Genomic DNA, 22,007 nt, shown 5'->3' on the forward strand with positions numbered 1-22,007 from the left:
CCATTCTGTTTAAATGACCATACCACCTGAAATTAGCTCTGCTAACGCATTCCTGGATGCTGACAATTTCAATTTCTTTCCTAATATCCTAGTTTTTAATATGATATTGCCATTGATGTTATCAGTTCACACCTCTAATCTTTCTCAGGATTCTCATATCTGTGGTCTCTAGTCTTTGGTCAAGTGTTTTACTTCTGAAACAGCTCTCAGATCCATAAGTTAAAACTGGTTTGAACACTGTCTTTTATACAGCTAATTTAGTGTTCTGACTAATTTCTCTCTTATTCCATATGAATTTATTCAATTGACTTCCTACTATACCAGCTTTATTGATTCTGTTGTCTATTTCCATATTAAATTTACCATCTTCGCTAAAAAAAGCGTGCCTAAGTAGGCGAAATATTTTACTTGTTCCACAGGTTCTCCGTTCACAATGCAGTTGACAATTTCAACGATTCTGCTATATTCGTTGTCTTTGGTTTCTTTTTGCTGACCTTCACACCATATCTATTACAACAGTTATTCAATTTAGTGAAGGAATCTTGCAGACTCGTAGCGGATTTATTGATAAGTATAACATTGTCCGCATAAAGCAAAGAGCTGACATTAACATCTCCAATTTTGATATCAGGTTTAATACCACTTTCCTTCATAATGTAATCCATATAGATAATGAATAACAGAGGGGAAAATGTACATCCTTGTCTCACACCAGATTAAACATTCAACCATCTTCCTGTACTTCCTTCAATTCTAACTGCTGACTTGCAACTCAAATAAAGACTAAATATTGCTTGATATAATGCCCCACTGACACCATATAACTGTAGTGTATTGAATAGCTTCTCTCTTAGCACCTTATCATATGCCTTCTCCAGATCTACAAAACTCAAATAGCTATCTCTGTTATATTCCCATGATTTCTCCCTATTTGTTGTAAAGTGAAGATCTGATCCTGACAGCCTCTATTTGGCCTGAATCCAGCTTGTTCTTCACCATGCTTTTCTTCTACAATTCTTCTCAACCGCTTCCAAGTATACTTGCATATATCTTAACAGGAACACTCAGTAGGGAAATACCTCTGTAATTCTCACATTCAGTTTTATTTCCCTTTTTATATATGGGTACTATGAGAGCTCTACTCCAATCATTGGGAATTCGTCCCTCTGACCTGGCCTTCTGAACTATGCAGTGCAGCCACTGCAAGACTTTTATACCACCATACTTCAGCATTTCTGGGCAAATATCATCTACTCCTACTGCCTTTTCACATTTCAAGCCTTTCATGGCTTTTTCTACTTCAAGTATGGATATGTATTCCTTACTGTATGCCTGTTGAGTGTTTTTTACCACTGTGCTATCACTGCTTGTTTCATTCAGCAATTTTTAGAAGTAATTACTCAATTCTTCAAGGATATATTTTTCCACCGTTTTCATGTCACCTTTATCATCTCTAACTCCTTTTAGAGTACTCTCTTCTCCATTTCTAAGCTTCTTCAACAACCTCCAAAATATTTTGCCACCTTCTTGATATTTATTTTCTATGTTCTTGCCAAAGTCCTCCCATGACTTTTGTTTACAGTGTTTAGCTTTCTTACATTTCTCTCTGTATTCTCTAAGAGCACAAGCTGACTTATTTGCCAGGAACTTTTGATATGCTTTCTTCTTTTCCTTCACTGCCTCTTTAACTTTCCGTGTCCACCATGGAGTTCTGATTTTTCTATCCATGCAGACAACCTCACCACATGCCTCTCTGACTGAATCAATCAAGGTTTTCTTCAAGGCTTGCCACTGAATCTCTAAAGTTTGGTTCCTGCTCTCAAACCCTTTCATTTTTTCTTCAATAATCTTTGTGTATTTTAGTCTACAGTTTACATCAGAGAGCTGCTCAACTTTCATTCGCTTTAAAACTTTCTTACATGTTATTCTTTTCAATATGAAATTCAATTTTATCCTGCTCAAGACTAAATAGTGATCACTTCCAATTTAAATCCTCTGTACACTCTGTTGTCCTGCACCAAGGAGAAAACATCACAATCAACAATAACATAGTCAATGAGACTTTTCTTATTTCTTGCCTCTTCTCTCCATGTGAATTTGCGCACATTTTTATGTTGGAACATGGTATTAGTAATAACCAGTCCATGTATTGAGCAATATTCCAACATGTATTTGCCATTATTATTAGCTTTGCTCTTTTCTCCAAATTTTCCCAAAATATTTTTGTATGTATGACAATCATTTCCCACTCTGCTATTTAGATCCCCAACAGGGACCAACTTTTCCTTTTTTCATTGTGTCAGATGCTTTCTCTAAATCCTCAAAAAATTCCTCCACTTCTACCTTAGTAGAACCTTCTGTGGGACCATAGGCACAAATAAGTCTCATTGTCCAGTTCCCCATTCTGATATTTGTCCACATCACTCTACTTGAGACTGCCTGCCATTCAAGAAGATTAGCCTTGTATTTAGTGTTGAATACAATGGCTACTCCTTCTTTTCCTTGATTGTCATTGCCTGAATATAACATTTTGTATTTATTGCTCAGAAAGATCTCGCCAGTTTTTGTCTTTTTTGTGTCAGTCACCCCCTATTATGTCGATCTGGTACTTATCTAATTCCTCAGCTAGCTTCATTTCTTTGCCATTCAGGCTTCTTATGTTGATAGTACCAATCTTTAACTCTGGTGATGTTGAGTTGGGATGTTTTTTCAGATTTGTTCCAGTAGCTGACTTTTCGCTGTTTGCCCTGGTTCCCTGGTGAAAAACAACGGGATCCTTATTTAACTGGGCGACGCCCCAGCCAGCATGAAATTTTGTCATGTTGTACCATCATTTTGTAATTTGGTTTAAGCCAATAAGAATTACAATTTGGTCAGCTAAATCCCAAATTGCCAGCCCGTCCTCGTTCATTCAGTATCAAGGTGGATGCCCAACAGGGTGCACCATGAGAAGGTGAGGAATGGGCATTAGGTCAGAAGCCCTGGTCAGTTCTCCACATTCCTTTAAAGGCTATGTTTAGGTGTCCTCTCAGTTATACAGCTTTGACCCTTAAGCACCCCATTGAGAGCAGTTAAACAGGTTAATTGCAATAAGGCCCCAGCTGCATATGGAATCCCAAAAAAAGTTAATTAAGGCTACAGGGGATGGAGGGATAAGAGTGTTTCATAGATTGATTGCAAGGAAATGGGAGACAGGATCATGGCATAGAGCAGTGGTTCTCAAACTTTTTGAAGTCTGGGCGCATTTAAAATCCTACAAATAATTATAGGTGCACTATATACAAATTTCTGAGAAATATGTTATAATAATTAAGTCAAATATTACAATAAAAAATAATGCGATAAAAAAAAAATAAAACGAAACATACCTTAAGTTTATTCATTCTTGTGTTTATGAGAAACATGAGCCTGATGTGTCCTAGTGATTGCTTCAATGTTTGGGTATATATTTGAAAGGCAAACTCTCATTTCCTTGTCAATACATTGAAGAGTTCCTCTCTCCTTACACAATTAATTGTGGTGAAGGTAGAAAATCCTAATTCACATAAATATGATGTTGAAAATTGTAGTAAAATGTTCAAAGCTTTTTTAGATATTGACACATATTCTTCTTTTATAGAAATCTAAAAGGCTTCAAGAGACAATTCCTTATGTTTAATCATCAATCCACGATCAGTGGATATAGCTGCCAGTTCTTCTTCTGTTAATGTTAAACCAAAATCACTTGAAGTTTCCATAAATGAGTTTCTAATCCAATCGTATTGTTCAGTGTTAAGTGATGGAAAATAAGAACTAAATTTTTCTTCTAAACTTGTTAAATGTTCAACTATTATTGGAAGTATTTCATTTATGCAAGTGTTACTTACCAATGGAAACATTTCCAAATTACCTTCAACAGCTTTTCTTTTCCAAATCTGTAGTTTTCTCTGAAACGCTTTCATTTTGTCAGTGGATGTGAGAATATTTTCTTCTTTCCCTTGCATGCTAGTATTCAAAATATTGAGCTGCTGAAATATATCGGCCAAATACTGTAACCTGGCAAGCCAAAATTCGCACCGAAGGAGGTTACAAAAATGTAATTGTTTCATCTCTTCTAAAAACGCAAGAAGTTCTTGTCGTAGCTCATGTACACGGGTAAGTACTTTTCCCCTTGACAGCCACCTCACCTCAGTGTGTAAAAGCAGCTGTCTGTGTTGTGAATCCATATCGATACAAAGCTTTTCGAATAAACGCGATTTGACAGGTCTTGTTTTAATAAAGTTTATCATCTGAACAACTTGATCTAAAACTTTTCTTAATTTTTCTCCCAATGTTTTTGCCATCAAGGCCTCCCTATGAAGAAAGCAGTGAGTTACAATAACATTTTCATTTTTTTTTTTTTATCAAAGATAAAGATAAGGCCCTCAACACAGCCTACCATGGAAGGGGCTCCATCTGTACAAATGCCTACACACGACTTCCATGTTAACTGCCATTTATCAAGATAGCTATTCAAAATGTTAAAAACGTCCTCACCTTTTGTAGACACACTTAATTCTTTGCAAAAAAGAAACTGATTTACTCTTTGATCTTCATTAATAAAATGGACGAATGCTAAGAGACGAATGCAACAGACATTACCAACAAATGCCTTGTTGGTAATGTCTGTTGACTCATCAACTTGCAACGCAAAATTTGAATACTGAACTTTATTACTGCATACATTTTTCTCGATATCAGAAGACATTTCTATAATACGCCTGTGAACTGTATCGTTGGACAGAGGAATCTTGCTTATTTTCATTGCTGCTTCATTTCCTAGCATTGTCATGACCATTTTTTTGCATACAGGCAAAATAAGTGACTCACCTAAAGTATGATCTTTCATATTTTGTGCTATCAGTTCTGAGACTTGATAAGAAGCGATTTGAGCTTTATCAGAAACAGTCATTATACTTTTAAAAGAATTTGCCGCTTTTGTTTGCTGTTCAGACAATCTCTTGAAAAAAACGTACAGATTTATATTGTAAATTAGAGTATATAGTTTTAAAATGTTTACTCAATTTACTAGGAAGCAATGATTCATTTGCCTTTTACATCCACATACTAAACATAGCAACAAAGGATGATCTTCAATTCCGGTCCAAGTGAAACCAAAGCTTAAATAACTTTCATTATATTTGCGAGTAGGGCGCGATTTTGCTTTCTTACTTGCACTTAACTTTTGCTCACTTCCAGAATCTGATTCTTCAATATCATGCTTCTTTTTGAGAAATCTATCCATTTTATTTGAGTGTATTTATCTGAAAATAAGTAATATGCACATAACATCCACTTCCAACACTTTTAAAATACGTAATATACACAACAAGAATAAACCATATTCTTGTTCTCTTTGCAAGAAAAACCGCTGTTAATTAACATAATAATGATGTGTTGACAAAAAGGGCGGTATATCCGTAATGAAAAGGTATAATAGAGTAACTATATTTATTTTTATATCTGGACACATATTTCTCTGGAATACCACAGGGCAAACCCGGAAATCTTCTAGGGTGCACCCTTTGAGAACCACTGGCATAGAGACTGAAAGAAGTCAGTTTTCGTACCATTACATAAGAAGGATTGCAGAACTACAGGACTATTAGTTTAATCTCTCATGCAACCAAGATTTTATCAAAGATCACTTAAAATAGGACTTAAAATAGGAGAACAAGCAGGTTTTAGGAAAGATAAGGATACAAGAGATCAGATCTATTGCCTTAGACCAGTGATTTTCAACCAGAGTGCTGCGAGAGGTCTTCAGGTGCACCACAAATTTTATGAAAACAAATTAATTGAAAGAAATAATGTCGTAATTCGCGCATTTATTTATTAGTGTCTGGTCTTCCCTCTTCTTGTGTGTGTAAATCAATCAAAATTATGCCTATTTTTTGCCAGATCATCAAAAAAAAAATTAAAAGAATATATTTTTAGTGTGCCGCAGAATTTTAATAATTAGCCTAGGTGTGCCGTATTATGGAAAAGGTTAAAAATCACTGTCTTAGATAGATCACAGAAAAGTATAAAGAATTTATACTCCCTATGGTAATGTGTTTCATAGACTACTCTGAAACTTTTGACTGTGTTCAGCATGTGAAACTGTGGGAAATAATGAAAAGAATGGGATTTTCCTCAACACACTATCAGATTGACAGATAACTTGTATAGTGAGCAAAAAAGCCATGGTAAGAACAGGTGTTGGATTAACTGATAGGCTTCAGACTGAAAAAGGAGTTAGGCAAGGATGCCTACTTTCTTCTCGCTTGTTTATTATCCATGCTGAGGACATCATCCATGTTGAATTGGAGACAAGAATTATAATAGGTGGTAGATTGATCATAATCTGAGGTATGCTGATGATGCAGTACTCCTTTGTAATGACAAGAAAGAACTAGGACAAATTCTTGACAAAGCTAATGAGATTAGCAAGAACAGAGGACTTCAGCTCAAACCTACAAGACAAAGATTCTCAAACCAAATACAGACAGGGATGCTCCTGAGATACAAGCATACCTTAATGGAGAAAGAATTGAGGATGTCAGCAAGTTCAAGTAAATGGGATCTATTATAAATGTGAAGAATTGTTGTTCAGAAAATGTCAGAATAGATTAGGAATGGCTAAAACAACAGTCAGATACTAGTCTAAAATCTGGAAGGATGGGTCTATCTCCACAGGAACAAAGTTGAGGATTTTGGATGCAGCTGTTTTTCCAACAGCAACTTATGGATGTGAGACATAAAACCTAAAGAAGTCTGATAGGAAAAGGATAGCTGCTTTTGAGATGTGATGATACAGAAGGCTACTCAGGATATCATATAGTGAAAGGCAGACAAATAGAGGGTGCTAGACAGGATCAGTAAAATTTCAAGGTTCCTTAAGGATATTGAGAGAAGAAAGTTGAAATACTTTAGACCCATGAAAAGATGGAAGCAGGACTTTTTAGGGTAAAGTTCCTGGAAAAAAAGAGGAAGGGGTAAACTGTCAATAAGATGGATGGATGGTGTGTCTGAAGTGCTTGAACTTCAAATAGTTGATGCCTACAGAAAAGCATACAACAGGACCACCTGGCAAGGACCGGTATCATCACTGAGCAACTGAGTGACCATACTGTACCATAAAAATAGGTTGCAGCAGTATACAAACTAATAAAAAAACTAAAGAACTAAACAAGTAAATAGTCTGTTATGTGCAAAAAAACAAATTTTAAAAACTGAGCAATATCTACATCAAATTCCTGATATGTACAAATGTGGGGGGGGGGGTACAGGACATTATGATAGTAATACACGAGAAAGTTTCATCATTACTAACTTCCTATCAACAATTTCCTCCAAATTATCTCTCATGATTCCAATATTGTCAGATCCTATATTTCTAAGGCATTCTTCTTCTTATGGTGCCATCTTCTATCGAAGGTCAGCAACCATTTTGATGAACAAACTATGTCTTGCATTGATGTGAGCAGTTGTACACTGCTCTTTCCTGTCCACGTCTTGATGTCAAACCAAGGTATTCTTTATCTTCCTCTAGCTCCTTTGCCATCAATTTTTCCAACCAAAATGGTTTGTAGAAGCTGATATTTGCTGTTTCTCATGATATGATGGCCAAGATATGATGTTTTTCTTTTCTTGATTGTTTGTATGAGATCTTTGGTTTTGCCAATGAATTGTTTTGAGTAATCTTCATTGGTTATTTTTTCTGTCCATTTTCTAAGGCATTTCTTACCATATCAATCCACTTAGATATTTGTCTTCCTCTGGATTTTTTTCTTACCATCCTGGCAAAAAGCATCTGCTAACTTTTCCTAACCAATTCTGTTTAAGTGACCATACAACCTGAGACGTCTCTTCACACATTCCTGAATGTTAACAACATCACGTTCCTTCTAATATTCCTGTTTTTAATATGATTCTATATATACTCTCCTAATCTTCCTTAGGATTTCCATCTAACCTAGCATATCTAACATATCTAACCTAGTTTACAAACCCATACATAAGTTAAAATTGGATTTAATACTGCCTTGTATACAGCCAGTTTAATGCTTTGACTAATTTCATTCTAACTCCATATAAATTCATTCATTTGACTTCCTACCATACTACGACGCAAGATAATGCGACGCAAGATAATGGCGTCCAAAAATACGACGCCATTGTTCAAAAACTATAATGTGAGAGAATTTGTCCAATGTGATGTGTGTGGAATGTATGCATTCCCGAATGAGGCTGGAGTTTGGATTGAAAGTGATAGTGGTGGGAGAATGTGCAGAAAGTGTAAGCAAAGTGAGGAGTTGAAGTATGTGTCAGGTTGTGAGACAGTTATGGTTGAAGAAAGCCAGAATGAGAGTGAAAATAGTGGCTTGATAGGGAATTGCGATGTACAAGATGGCAATGAGAGCGCTGATCTAAGAAAGAGTGAGAGCAACTATACAGAAAGAGAAAATGGTTTGAATGATAAAAAAAATGAGGAATTATTTGTAGGAAGTGAGATCACTAGGTTGCGCGCAGTGATACAAAATGCGCAGCGGCAATTAGAGCACCTGCAAAACTCTTTCCAGAGTGATTCGGCTAATGTAAATAAACAGTGTAAGAATGGGAGAGTTTCTGAAATGAAGGAAAGAGTGATGTATGGTGACTCATTATTAAGAGGAGTGATAGATGGGAGTGTAACTAAATCGTACTTACCAGGTGCGAAATTTAAGGATGTAAGTGAGAGTATTAGAGTGCAAAAACAGAGGGTGAAAGAATTAATAATTGTGGCGGGTACGAATGAATTGAAAGGTGATAAATTTTTTATGAGAGAGGACTTGAAAGTATTGTTAACGGTAGCGAAAGAAAAGAGTGACAGAGTTAAAATGGTGAGTCTGTTGCCGCAGTATGACAGAGAGGAGTTTAGAAGGAGGGCCATAATCGCAAATGACATTATGCGCAGGTTATGCAGACGGTGTGGTGTGGAATTCGTGGACATGTGGAATGAGTTTGATGGGCGAAAGGACTTATACAAGATGGAAGGCCTGCATTTGAATGGACTTGGTGTGCAGAGATGGAAAAAGTGTTGCTGAATGAAGTGAAAATGGATGTGCAGAACCAGGGAAACTAGAACTACCAAGGGAGGGGGGGGGTGGAGTGGATATGCAAACTTCAGTGAGACAGTCGAGTGTAAAAATGTATATAATGTACCCGAGCCAGCACTAAGGACAAAAAATGGGAATGGGTCATTTAGAATAACGCATCAAGATAGGGGTGGGACAAAGGGATCACTGCATTTCATGTATACTAATGCCAGGAGTATTAGGAACAAGAAGGAAGAATTTTTGGCCTTAATTGGCTCTTCCTGGCCACAGGTTATTGGCATTAGTGAAACATGGCAGACAGAAGATGATATAGTTAGTGGGATAGAATGTGTAGGTTATAGTGTGTTTAGGAGGGACAGAGAGAATAAAATGGGGGAGGGGTGTTATTGATGATAGCTGATGAACTGCAGCCAAGGAGAATTGAAGTTGTACTGCAGGATAGTGAAAGGAGCTCATTTGAGGCTATTTGGTGTGAAATCGAGACTGGCAGAATAAAATATACAGTTGGGTGCTGCTATAGACCAGGTGATGGAATAGATGGTGGAGATAGTATGCATAAACAAATTGATGAAATGAGTGGAAGGAGGGTAATTATTATGGGGGATTTCAACTATGGTAACATTGATTGGAAGGAGGAGAGGACACATGTGAGGAAGGAAATGGATTTTATTCAATTATTAAGGGATAACTATCTGAGACAGCATGTAATTGAAAATACCAGGGGTGTGAGAGTGCTTGACCTGGTAATAGCATCTCACAATTTGACTGTAATGAATATGACCATGTTGCCACCTACTGGTGAGAGTGATCATAAGGTCTTGACCTGGGAGGTGGCTAAAGGTGTGGAATTTTCGATTAAGACAGGGTATATGTGGAATTACCGTGCTGGCAAGTTTGACAAGCTTAGGAGATTGCTTGGATCAGTGCCATGGCATGTACAACTGCAAGGGCTGGATGTCGATAGAGCATGGGAAGTGGTCAAGGAGTATTTACAGGAAGTTATGGCTGATTGTATACCTAGGGTCCGAATAGTAAAACAAGTAGGGGTTAAATGGATGAATAACACCATTAAGCTTGAGCTGCAAAAAAAAGAAACAACTGTGGAGAGAATTTAAAGAACGGTATAAAGTGCAGGCCAGAAGGGTAATGAGTGTGGAAAAACAGCAAAAGCCGATTATGAAAGGAAACTAGCTATGCAAGCAAAAGAGAATCCCAAACAGTTCTTTCAATATGCTGCAAGCAAGAAAAAAACTGTACATCGCAAAATGATTTTAAGAAATGATGATGGTAAGGAGGTCACTGAACCAGTCGATGTAGTGGAGTTACTGAGTGCGCACTTTGCAAAAATATATCATCCAGCTGGTGACATTGAAAAAATGAAGGAACCATTAGTTTATAAGGGAATTGTGATGAATGAAGTGGAGGTGAATAGTCTATTACAGAACCTTAATGTGAATACATCTGTGGGATTGGATGGTATACCGGCACGGGTCTTGCGTGAAGCGGCAAAGGAATTATCAGTGCCCTTGACCATGTTGTTTAATCTGAGTCTCGGGTCTGGTTTAGTCCCGAAGGCGTGGAAAGAGGGGAAAATAGTTTCACTGCATAAAGGAGGATCCAAGACTATGGTGGCAAATTACCGACCGATCAGCATATCAGGAGTCGTTGTCAAGGTCTTGGAGAAAGTAGTCAAGGGAAAAATACAGGAATGGATTGATGAAAATGAGATACTGTACAGGGGACAGCATGGCTTTGTGAAGGGTAGATCATGCCTCAGTAACTTGCTCAAGTTTTATAACGACGTGACGGCAGAACTGGATAAGGGAAATGCGTTTACAGTGATACTGCTGGACCTAGCAAAAGCGTTTGACAGGATACCACATGGAATTCTAATCCGTAAACTACAACATATGGGAATGGATATAGGGTTGGTGAGATGGATAGGTGGGTGGTTGATGGAGAGATATCAAAGAGTAGTTTATTCAGGAGTAGAGTCCAAAAGACGGCCTGTGACTAGTGGTGTGCCAGGGTTCTGTTCTTGGACCACTGCTGTTTAATCTGTTCATTAACGATATAGGGAAGGATCTAAGTGGAACAGTTCATTTGTTCACTGATGATGCAAAGTCGGGTAGGGCGATAGTGAATGCAGAAGATGTCAAAGTCTTGCAGGATGACTTAGATAGATTGGAGTTCTGGGCTAAGGAGAATGGATGTCAATTTAATGTGACAAAATGTAAGGTTATGCATTTTGGGGTGAAAAGATTAGCAGCAGTATACCACATTGGTGGAACTGTACTCCAAGAGATTGATGAGGCCAGGGACTTGGGAGTATTGGTGGATAGGGAGATGAAGTTTAGGGGGCACATTGCAAAAGTAGCTAAATCAGCTCATCAACTCACTTGGTTGTTGAAAAATACCTTGACGAGCAGAGTCAAGCAAGTTATTGTACCTCTGTACCAAGCCCTGATAAGACCTCATCTCGACTACTGTGCCCAGATTTGGTCACCTCGGTTCCTTCTTGATGGGGAGGAGGTGGAGAGGATCCAGAGGCGAGTGACTAAGATGATAGCAGGTCTATGGAATGAACCATATGAGAACAGGTTGAAGATTTGTGGGTTGCAGAAACTAGTTGATAGGCAGAAGAGGGGAGATATGATCGAGACATTCAAATTGCTAAAAGGATTTTATAGGATTAATTCAGAGGATATTTTTGAGATCAGGACTGGTGGTGGGAGAACTGGGGGGGCACCTATGGAAGCTGGGCAAGAGTGTTGTTAGCAGGGGTGTTAGAACTGGGTTCTTTACTTTTAGAGTGGTAAACAAGTGGAATAAGCTGCCAGAGTCTGTTGTGGGTGCTATGACAGTGGGCGAGTTCAAGGCAAGGTATGATAGATACTGTGAGAATGTCGAATAGTTGTGTGGACATGATGCTTAGGGCCTCCCCTGATGAGTCTAAGGACTCCCTGGAGTAGCCCGAAATAATAATAATAATAACAAAAAGTATACCTTTTTTTTAACCCACCCATGAGAGGAACAAAAACTAACAGGACATCATTGCCATGTGTGTGAGAAAAAAATCTGTTGACATTTTTCTTAAAGAGCTGGAGGCTGAAGTTTTTGGGAAATACATTATTAAGAAGGCTGTTCCAGAGGAGAGATTTAGATGGAATAAATGACGAAGAGAACAGGAATGAAATGGCATCCATCATTCCTTGACTCTTATTTTAACAGGTCCAACAGGAAGTGGAGGAATGCCTGTTCAGTGGAGCAGTGTCTATAGAAGTACCTGTAGATGAGAACAGAGCTGAAACTGCACCTGTGAGATAGAGGTTGAAGTGAGTCTGTAAGGAAAGGGTCATTTTATGTGTCAAACTGCTCTCCTCTTGACAGAGTCAAAACCTTTTTGGGAGGCTTTAGGTATACATTCCCAATTATGTGAACAGCATTTTTAAAGATGGATGGATTTGGGATTTATACCGAGTTAGTAGCTGGATGTAAAATGGCTTCATGAGTGGAAAATAAATAATGCCTTTTTTAAAGGCTGAGAAAGCTAGTGATGTAATGTGTTTATGCCAGGAAAGGCTAGAGGTAAATGTCAGTCCAAGGAGGGAGAGAGAGAGAGAGAGAGAGAGATCTGATCCCATCTGGTGATTTATGTAAGGTGACCAGGCTGTCCGTGCTCCAATGAAGGGTAGTATGGAGATCAGTGTTCAAGCCATTGGGTTGCAGGTGATCTTGAAGTTTGGGATGACTGAGAACTACATAGTTAACTGAAAGAGTAGGATGAATGGAGTGTGCTGTCATCAGCAAAGCTGTGGATAGGATTACATGATTAGTGGTGACAGAGCAGGTTGTTTATGTATAAGAGAAAGAGAGTGAGTGAGTGAGTGACCCAACCTAAAGCTCAAAGAGAGGGTTGGATCCACCATAACACACACAGTGAGTAACAAGAGAGAAAGTTGGCTATCCAATTGCAGAGGGTGGCAGGTAGATGGAAAGAACACAGTTTAGAAGAAGTGACCTCTGTGGTATATCTGGAAGGAGAACTGGTTAAAAAAAAAAAGATAGAGGATATTGGGAAAGTAGGGGAGTTATTATCAAGAATTTGAGGAGCTATATATACAATCATTAGGTCAGTGATTATAGCAAATAGCTTATAGCATTTTCAGTTTGATCAATAGTATTGGAGAAAAGGAACCAGTTGGATTTGTGGACATTAACCATCTAGAAAGATGACTACACTAATCAGACAGCTAAAATGCAAACAGCCAAGCTTCATGAAGAGGAAGTGAAGAGGTCAGAATGGTTTTCGGAGTTTGGAGACTGGCAAATGCAGCAGATGTATGTTACTAAGTGGGAGAAAGGAAGTCTTAAGCCAGAGGAGGTCAAAAGCAGGGGATTCTAAATTTGGCATTCTCAGGGATGTAATATCAGATCACACAAAGGCACAGGTGCCAACCATGCAATGAAATGACCATGAAGAGTGCAATTTAGGCATTGTAGGTGGACTGTGGTTGATGCAGCTGCAATTTGATTTCCTTTCAAGAACAGAAGGTCTGGTCTAAATGTAAGTGATGATGAATGTCATTCATTTTGGAATTTCTGCCATGGATGTTTGTAAAGTGGATGTGGAAATAAATTTTTTTGGTAGGGATCCTGGGTTGTTTGGAATATTGTGTTGGGCTTGATTTGCTTGAATAAATCAGTTATCAAGGGAATTTATTTTTTGCAGCGTTGCCATCATTGTTTGTCAGTTTCATTTTTAATTTGGTGCTGGATGAAAGAAAAGAGCAGTGCATCAGTGAGTGGAGATAGATTCATCATCATCATCATCAAATTCCTGCCATGTACCCTCAAGGGGTGTTCATGATATGATAGTACTACATGAAAAAAATTACATCATTACCAACTTCCTATCTACAATTTTCCTCCAAATCAGTCTGTTATTACTTGTCAAGACTCCAACATTATCAGATCTTATATTTCTATCGTCTAAGGCACTTTGTACTGTATCAATCCACCTATATCTTGGTCTTCCTCTGGGTTGTTTTGCTGCCAACCTGGCAGAGAACACTTGTTTTGCTAATCTTTCTTCACCCATTCTGTTTAAGTGACCATACCACCTGAGATTAGCTCTGCTAATGCATTCCTGGATGCTGACAATGTCATGTTCTTTCCTAATATCCTCGTTTTTAATATGATATTGCCATTGATGCCATATGTTCACGCCTATAATCTTTCTCAGGACTCTCATATCTGCGGTCTCTAGTCTTTGGTCATGTGTTTTACTTCTGACCCAGCTCTCAGATCCATAAGTTAAAACTGGTTTGAACACTGTCTTTATACAGCTAATTTAGTGTTCTGACTAATTTCTCTCTTATTCCATATGAATTTATTCAATTGACTTCCCATTAAATCCACTCTCCTTATTAAATAGCTGAAATGTTTTAGTTGTTCTACAGGTTTGCCATTCAGGATACAGTTGACATTTTCAATGTTCCTGCCTCTTCTCATAATCTTTGTCTTTTTTATTACTGATTTTAATACCAAATATATTAAAGCAGTTAATTAATTTAGTCACGAATACTGCAGACATGCACTGGATTTATTCATAAATATAATAGCATCATCTGTATAATGTAAAGAGCTAAGATTAACATCTCCAATTTTGATGTAGTATATACATATAAACTCAATTTATGATAAAGTGTATTTATAATTTTTTGTAAAAAATTAATTTAAAAACTTCATGCATTTGTTTGAATCTGACAAGATCTAACTAAGCATATATAGCTCAGCCAAATTAATAAACACTCTTCAGTGAAATGCTGGCGCTACACCAGAACACAAAATATGGAAAGATGAGTGTTACACTGTTCATGTATAAGATGACTATGACCCCATGAGGAGCTTATCAAATAAAATGTCCTCTTTTCTGTTTCTACATATACTAGACTGCCAATGCTTTATTTCAGACTTCAGGATTGTGAGTGCTATCTTTGGAGCACATTAGTCAGGTGATTAATATGCACCAAAAAGGAGCATTCACACCATAAAGTTCAGGTATGCTGAAATTACTGGATGATAAGCCATACCAGTTTGTGTTATTTTTGATATTTTCTTAAATGCCACCTTCTCAACATAATAGGACAGGTGTTGTGGGGGCTAGCTTCCTCTTTGTATCCTGTTATGACATATTTGTGTTAAGTTTATCTTTTGTATTTCTTTTTCATCCTTCCCTCTTTGGCATACATGGGAGTAGGCAAAATAGTCTTCTTTACAGTTGACGCTTTTAGGTTTCTTTGCAGAGCAAGGCTGGTTATCATGCTTTTTACTACCACATCAGAAACAAGTAGTAATTGCACGACAGACAGAGACAGATTGGGCATACCCATATTTCTGATATTTAAAACATCTTAGTGAATTAAGGATGTAGTATTTAATCTGTTCATCTGGAACATCAAGGATATCCTATTCTGATATCACACCTCCAGAGGAGTTGGGTGTTTTCTGAAAAGTTAGCATAATTGGTATCCCTCCCATATTGATGTTGCTCGCAGCAGTTTTTCTGTTGTTTTTTTTTTTTTAATATCTGATCCACACACAAAAGGCCACAAGACCTACAGCACACTAGTACCATGTGTGGGCAAGAGAAACTGAAGAAAGGAGGAGTCTGTTCACATTTTGCTTGAACAGCTGAGGGTTGTAATCTTTGGGAAAGGCAGAGTGAGGGATACTGTTCCAAATGACAGAAGTAAACTGAATAAAAGAGGAGGCAGTGAAGTTGGTTCAGTAAGTTTTAAGGTGGACTTGTTTTGATGATTTTGCAGGAGATGGAGGAATTATAGTAGCCAATTCAGTAGAGCACTGTACAAGTATCTGTAGAAGAGGCACAAGAGAGAAATTGAATGTCTGTGTGTGTGGGGGGGGAAGGGGATTAAAGTGCATGTGTGAGAGGTAGATGATTAATTAGCAAGACTGCCCTCTTCTAGATACAACTGAGCAATTTTAGAGAGGATTTTGTGCACCGTTCTAAACTCCATGGGTGAAGCAATATTCCATAGTTGGGCAGATTTGTGCTTTGTATAGAGTTAGCAGCTGCAGCTGCAGAAGCTATAGTTCAAACATGGTTGTTTCAGGAACGATCGGAGGTGAAAGTTGGTCCAAGAAGAGAAATATGATCATGTTTGGATATCCCAATATTACTGAAGGTAAGGGGGAAGAGATGCAAGCTCTTTCTTGTGAGAGATCAGACAGAACAGGGTTTTGGTGGCATTGAAGTTTACAAGGTTGTCCTTGCCCCAATGGAATACAGCTAGAAGATTCAAGTCCTCAGTCATGGTAGATCTTGATGATTCTAATACTTGAGCACTAACAGGTTTGTCAAATGAAAAGGAGGAATGGAGTGTGCTGTCATGGCAAAGCTATGGGTAGGATTGGAAGTCTCTGAGAGCTGGTTGTTTATACACAAGAGGAAGAGAGTGGGTGAAAGAACAAAAACCCTGGGGTACTCCTGCACTGATAGGGAAATCTGAGGAGAGTAAGCTGTCCACCATGACACATAGTGAGTGACCAGTGAGAAAGTTGACGATCCAGTTGCAGAGTGAAGAAAGTAGACCACAGGATGGCAGATTGGTGAGTAGACCCCTGTGCCAAACCTGACCAAATGCCTTGTAAATGTTTGTGATGGTTTGTGTGTTCTGTTGATGTGATGTTTGAACAAGAATATCCCTGGAAAACACAGTTTAATTGTTTCGAGAGATCCAGCTAATCTATCTAAACCAACCGGAATGAAGAAGAGTGCTATGTTCCCTGTTACCTTTCCACCTGTTGCATGAATGATGAGAAATGCTGGTACATTTATATGCATATCAAATGTCTTTTGTTTCTTATTTTGTTCTGTACTTGGGCAAGGGCCCTGAAAAATGCGAGGACAAAGGATTCATGCTCAAAGGAAATTTTTGGCTTGGTGCCAGAGATTTCCTCACCTTCAGAGCCACACACAGATGCTCATCATCCAGCAAGCAATAAATGTACTCAGAAAGGGAACATTAGGATGTTTTGACAGTAAAACATCCCTTGATGTTTTACTGTCAAACTTGAAGACAGGTCCACTCGCTGAATGATTCTGGCTGGACTATCCAGTAACACCTGCTCCTTCAGAAGCAGAGACCAATGTAATGGAAGACTTCCAAGATTCCTCCTTTCTAGATGCCCATGGGTTGCACTGCATGGCAAACATGCCAGCAGGACATCAGATCTTAGTGATAGCAGTCCAGAAGATAGGAGAGTAAAAAAGAATTAAGAGAGGTAGAGTGCAGAATACAGGTAGAAAAGTAAATAAAAAGAAGAACGAAAAGGAACAGTACCATCACTGGAAAGTCTCGTCCACCACCCCAACATGGATGATCTGCAGTGAGAGAATATATCTCTTCCCTCCCTACTTTTCATATATTTTCGAAAAGGAAAATCCTGTTCTATTTATATGATTTTTAATTACATAAAGGATCTCAGAAACAGAGGATTTCACTCCCAAACACCTGTTTGTGCATGTGTAATGGGTGTGTGTGGAATAGTTTATACAACTACAGCCTAAAAAAAGTCTGACATACATTTATATTAGAACAACTAATTTCTTTCTTATTACATGAATGTTTTGAGTATATGAAATTAAAACTAGTTCATGTTAAAACCATTTTGTAGTAGACAATATGTAAAGACTGATATATCATAACTCTTAGTAAGGGAATACCGTGAGTAGACATATAAATACAAAATTAATGACGGAAAATCTCATGTAAAAAGATTTTTTTAATAGTATAATTTTCACCTTCAGTACATGTTAAGCTCAAATTAAACAATAACTGACAATTCCAAAAAGCGTCACCTAAGTACTTAGGTGACGCTTTGTGTACTGAAGATGCCTGTGACACACAGGCAAAAATTATACTATTAAAAAAATCTTTTTACGTGAGATTTTCCGCCATTAATTTTGTACTGATATATCATCACTTTCTGGTAAGGGATTAATATGCACGAGGGGTAAGAGACAGTATGAAATTTCAACACAACAACACAATATTTCAGTCTATAAAATAGGGACTTTTCTGAACTGTAGTTCCTTTTGGTAATAATGATGCTTACTTAGTTAAGCTTAGGTTATATGGAACAAACTTTTAGTCTATAACTATGAAACCTATGAAACGGTAAAGTTCTGATCACTATCAGAACTTTAGCGATCAGAATTTTAACGTCTTTACTGCGAATTCTCCAGTATAGTACTATGTACCAGGGTCGCCTGCATTAGCTCACACTAGTGGTCGACGATACTTTATAGTTTACTATATTCGGCAAGAAACTCTCTGATTCCAATCTTTGAGTTTCTTATTCGGTTTTAAAACAATGTGGGATTTAATATCCCCTTACTTTAAATAATGTTTATATCACCGAAATGAAGCTTATTAGCTCTTTATATTTAAGTAACTTAATGGTTGCACCTGTTTGGAAACTCGTATAGAGAGTATAAAAGTTCTTTTCGCAATACACTTTGGTATTAATTTGGTCTAGCTACTCACTGATGAAGCCTCAAAAAAGGCTGAAACCGGTCTGGGTAGTGACCTCCCACCATAATGTAATAACAGCATATATTTCCTAGGAAATGTGTTTTTACATTATGGAAAATACCTAAGATTAGCGATCAGAACTTTACCGTCTTTACTGCGAGTTCTCCGGTATTGTACTACGTACTAGGGTCACTTGCATTAGCTCACATTAGTGGTCGCCAATACTTTATAGTTTACTATATTCGGCAAGAAACTCTCTGATTCCAATCTTTGAGTTTCTTATTCGGTTTTAAAACAATGTGGGATTTAATATCCCCTTAATTTAAATAATGTTTATATCGCCGAAATAAAGCTTATTAGCTCTTCATATTTAAGTAATTTTTTTTTAGGTTTAATGCTCTTGAACTACAGTTACAAATTCAACACATACATACCTGTGGAAAGAAAAATTTATATAAATGTTCTCGTTGCCGATCAGCCCATGGTCCATAACTGAAATCTGTTCCTTTACCACATTTAATTTCAATTCCCCACAGAGGAGATGTGCATCTCTGAACAATATCCCCATTTGCTAATTCCACCATTTCTGGTTCTGCTGAAACAAATCCTGTAAATACAATTTTACTATCAGTTTAATAAGCAGTAGTATATTTCTAATTGAGAAAAACATTGGAGGACATGAATACACAGATATTTATATTTGTGTAAACGAAGTAAAAGTAAACGAAGAATAGCATTTAAAAGAGAATTAATTTGATAGTATTATTATAAGAAACAAGTTATATAAAAAATGTCAAAACTTTAATTAGATCAGAGCATATTAAATCTTGTGAAGGATGACTTGAGATATAAGGGAAAGCTAAGACAGTTTGCACCCTACACAGGTTCTTAAACTTTTTTTATTCATGATTCCTTTTAAATAATCATGTAATCAGTGTAATCATACTTGACAATGTTTATTTCTGCAATAAACTAAATAAATATGGAATTAAATGCTGTAAAGTATAATAATCTCGATAGTCCTATAATAAATATTTAATTTACTCACATTTATTGATGTTTACTGCAATATTTCAAATCTTTTTTACCATCCTCAGAAGGGGGTGCAACCCACAGTTTAAGAACTGCCACCCTTACAGAATCAAATCAATTTCAATATTATATCATAAGGAATGTTCTTAAAAACTCGAATTTAGTCAGAGCAAGAACTATTTCAGCAGTTTCGGCAATGCATTTATGAAATTACCCTTAGTAAAGCATTGTCGTTACTGACTTCAGTTAATAAGCACTGTTGTTTACATAAATTCCTGATATGCACCCTCAAGGGATACACAGGACACTATGACAATACTAGATGATTAAGTTTACATTGCTTCCTATAAACAATTTTCTTCTGAACTAATCTGTTATTTTTTAGGTCTCAATATGGTCACAAGTAACATTTCCATTTATTAAGATCCTTTTAACTGCATGTACCAAGATCTTGATCATCTTCTGGGTCTTTTCACTACCAATCTAACATCTGTTTTGCTAGCCTTTCCTCTCCCACTCTGTTGTGACCATAGAATATCATATTAGCTCAGTGCATACATTCTTGAATGCTAGCAATGACAAGTTCCTTCCTAATATCTTGTTAATAGGATACTGTCATTGTTGATATCTGTTCAATCCCTGAACTTTTCACAGAAATCTCATATCTGTGGTATCTAGTCTTTGATAAAATGTTTCCTTCTTAACCAAACTCTCAGAACCATAAGTTAAAACTGATTAGAACACTGTCTTGTATACTGCTATTAGTTTAATGTTTTTGGATAACTTCTCTTTTATTCAATATTTCTTCAAATAGCTTTATTCAATAACAAAGAAACACATAAAACCACAGTGATATCTTTAATTAGTAAAAGGACAAATATTTCATACTAAAATTAATAGTACATCTTCAGTGTCTGTTACAGTAACAGGAATGGAATACAAGCAAAACGTTCGGTGGATCACCTATTAAAATACAATTGTTGCCGCGTGCTAGGAAATAATAGAAAATAACAAATTAATCTACTAAGATAAATTTTTTTTTACATAAGATAAAAGTCTCCAAAGATCTTTGAGAGAGAAAGGCAGTCGTTTCTATTTAAATTTGGTCGGTGTAAGATAGTTTCACAACTTTCTTTAAATAAGCATTCATATTTGAATCTGCATCTATGGAGGAGAACAGCTTTATCCCACTGGACACTATGAGTAGAGTCAATATTGTGCTGCATCAGATCAGACTTCAGAGGTTTGTTATATTCAATATGATATTAATGTTCTTTTATTCTTTTTTCCAAAGAATGGCCAGTTTGTCTAAAATAAGAGCCATCACATTCGCAAGGTATTTGGTAAACGCCAGCCAAAGATAGAGAAGATAGTTTATCCTTTGTAGAAGGTAATAAAGAAGAAATTTTGTTGATAGGAATATATGTTGGAATCAATTGATACTTTTTCAGAATTCTACCTATAGGTTCTGAGATTCCTGAAATGTACGGAATAGGAACTCTGCGGACTGTTGAAGAGACTGTAGGTATTGGAACATAAGAGTCAAGTATCTGTTGGATTTGATTGGAATTGTAATCATTTGATTCCATTAATAGATTAATTTGTTATTTTCTATTATTTCCTAGCACGCGGCAACAATTGTATTTTAATAGGTGATCCACCGAACGTTTTGCTTGTATTCCATTCCTATTACTGTAACAGACACTGAAGATGTACTATTAATTTTAGTACGAAATATTTGTCCTTTTACTAATTAAAGATATCACTGTGGTTTTTACGTGTTTCTTTATTATTTAATTTACTATGCCACAGGTTCCTCTAAAAATCAAATAGCTTTATTAATTTTCAAATGAATAAAGATTTGAAAAAAAATTTATTTCATAAATCAGTTTCCAGAATTAATCTATCCCTATCGCAAACAATTCAAAAATCATTATACACAGCTGTCAAAATTAGAATTTTTTAAATGTTTAATGCTGTTGGCCTATTGTTACCAAATTCAACACATACATACCCGAGAAAGAAAAATTTATATAAATGTCCTAATTACATGTGTTCCTTTACATATTACAAATTTAAATTACCACCTTCAGTAAAAACTGTACCTAAATAGTTTCTGTACTTGTTCTATAAGTGTAGTAATGCAGGTGATGTTTTTCCAAGTTTTCCTGACTATTTCTATAGTTGTTGTTTTTTTCCCCTCCATACCCAACTTTTTACAGAATCCTGAAGTATCCTCTGGTTTCACAAACAGTTATGAGCTCCGTATAACAGTCTCTTTCTCTTAGCACCTTAAACCTTTTCCTGATCTACT

At 36.8% G+C, this 22,007-nt stretch overlaps 1 protein-coding gene across 1 annotated transcript in view; it reads right to left on the reverse strand.

The window, feature by feature from the left end:
* The window catches only part of tweek (transmembrane protein KIAA1109 homolog tweek), a 1,221,702-nt gene that overhangs the window by 1,121,857 nt on the left and 77,838 nt on the right, over positions 1-22,007 (reverse strand). Inside the window, 1 exon segment of the mRNA XM_090406645.1 lies at positions 19,096-19,268. Within this exon segment, the coding sequence (XP_090262771.1) occupies positions 19,096-19,268 (173 nt within the window).

The sequence above is a fragment of the Typopeltis vanoorti genome, chromosome 16, assembly GCF_054136105.1.
Source record: "Typopeltis vanoorti isolate ZY-2024b chromosome 16, IOZ_Tvanoo_1.0, whole genome shotgun sequence".
NCBI classification, from domain to species: Eukaryota; Metazoa; Arthropoda; class Arachnida; order Uropygi; family Thelyphonidae; genus Typopeltis; species Typopeltis vanoorti.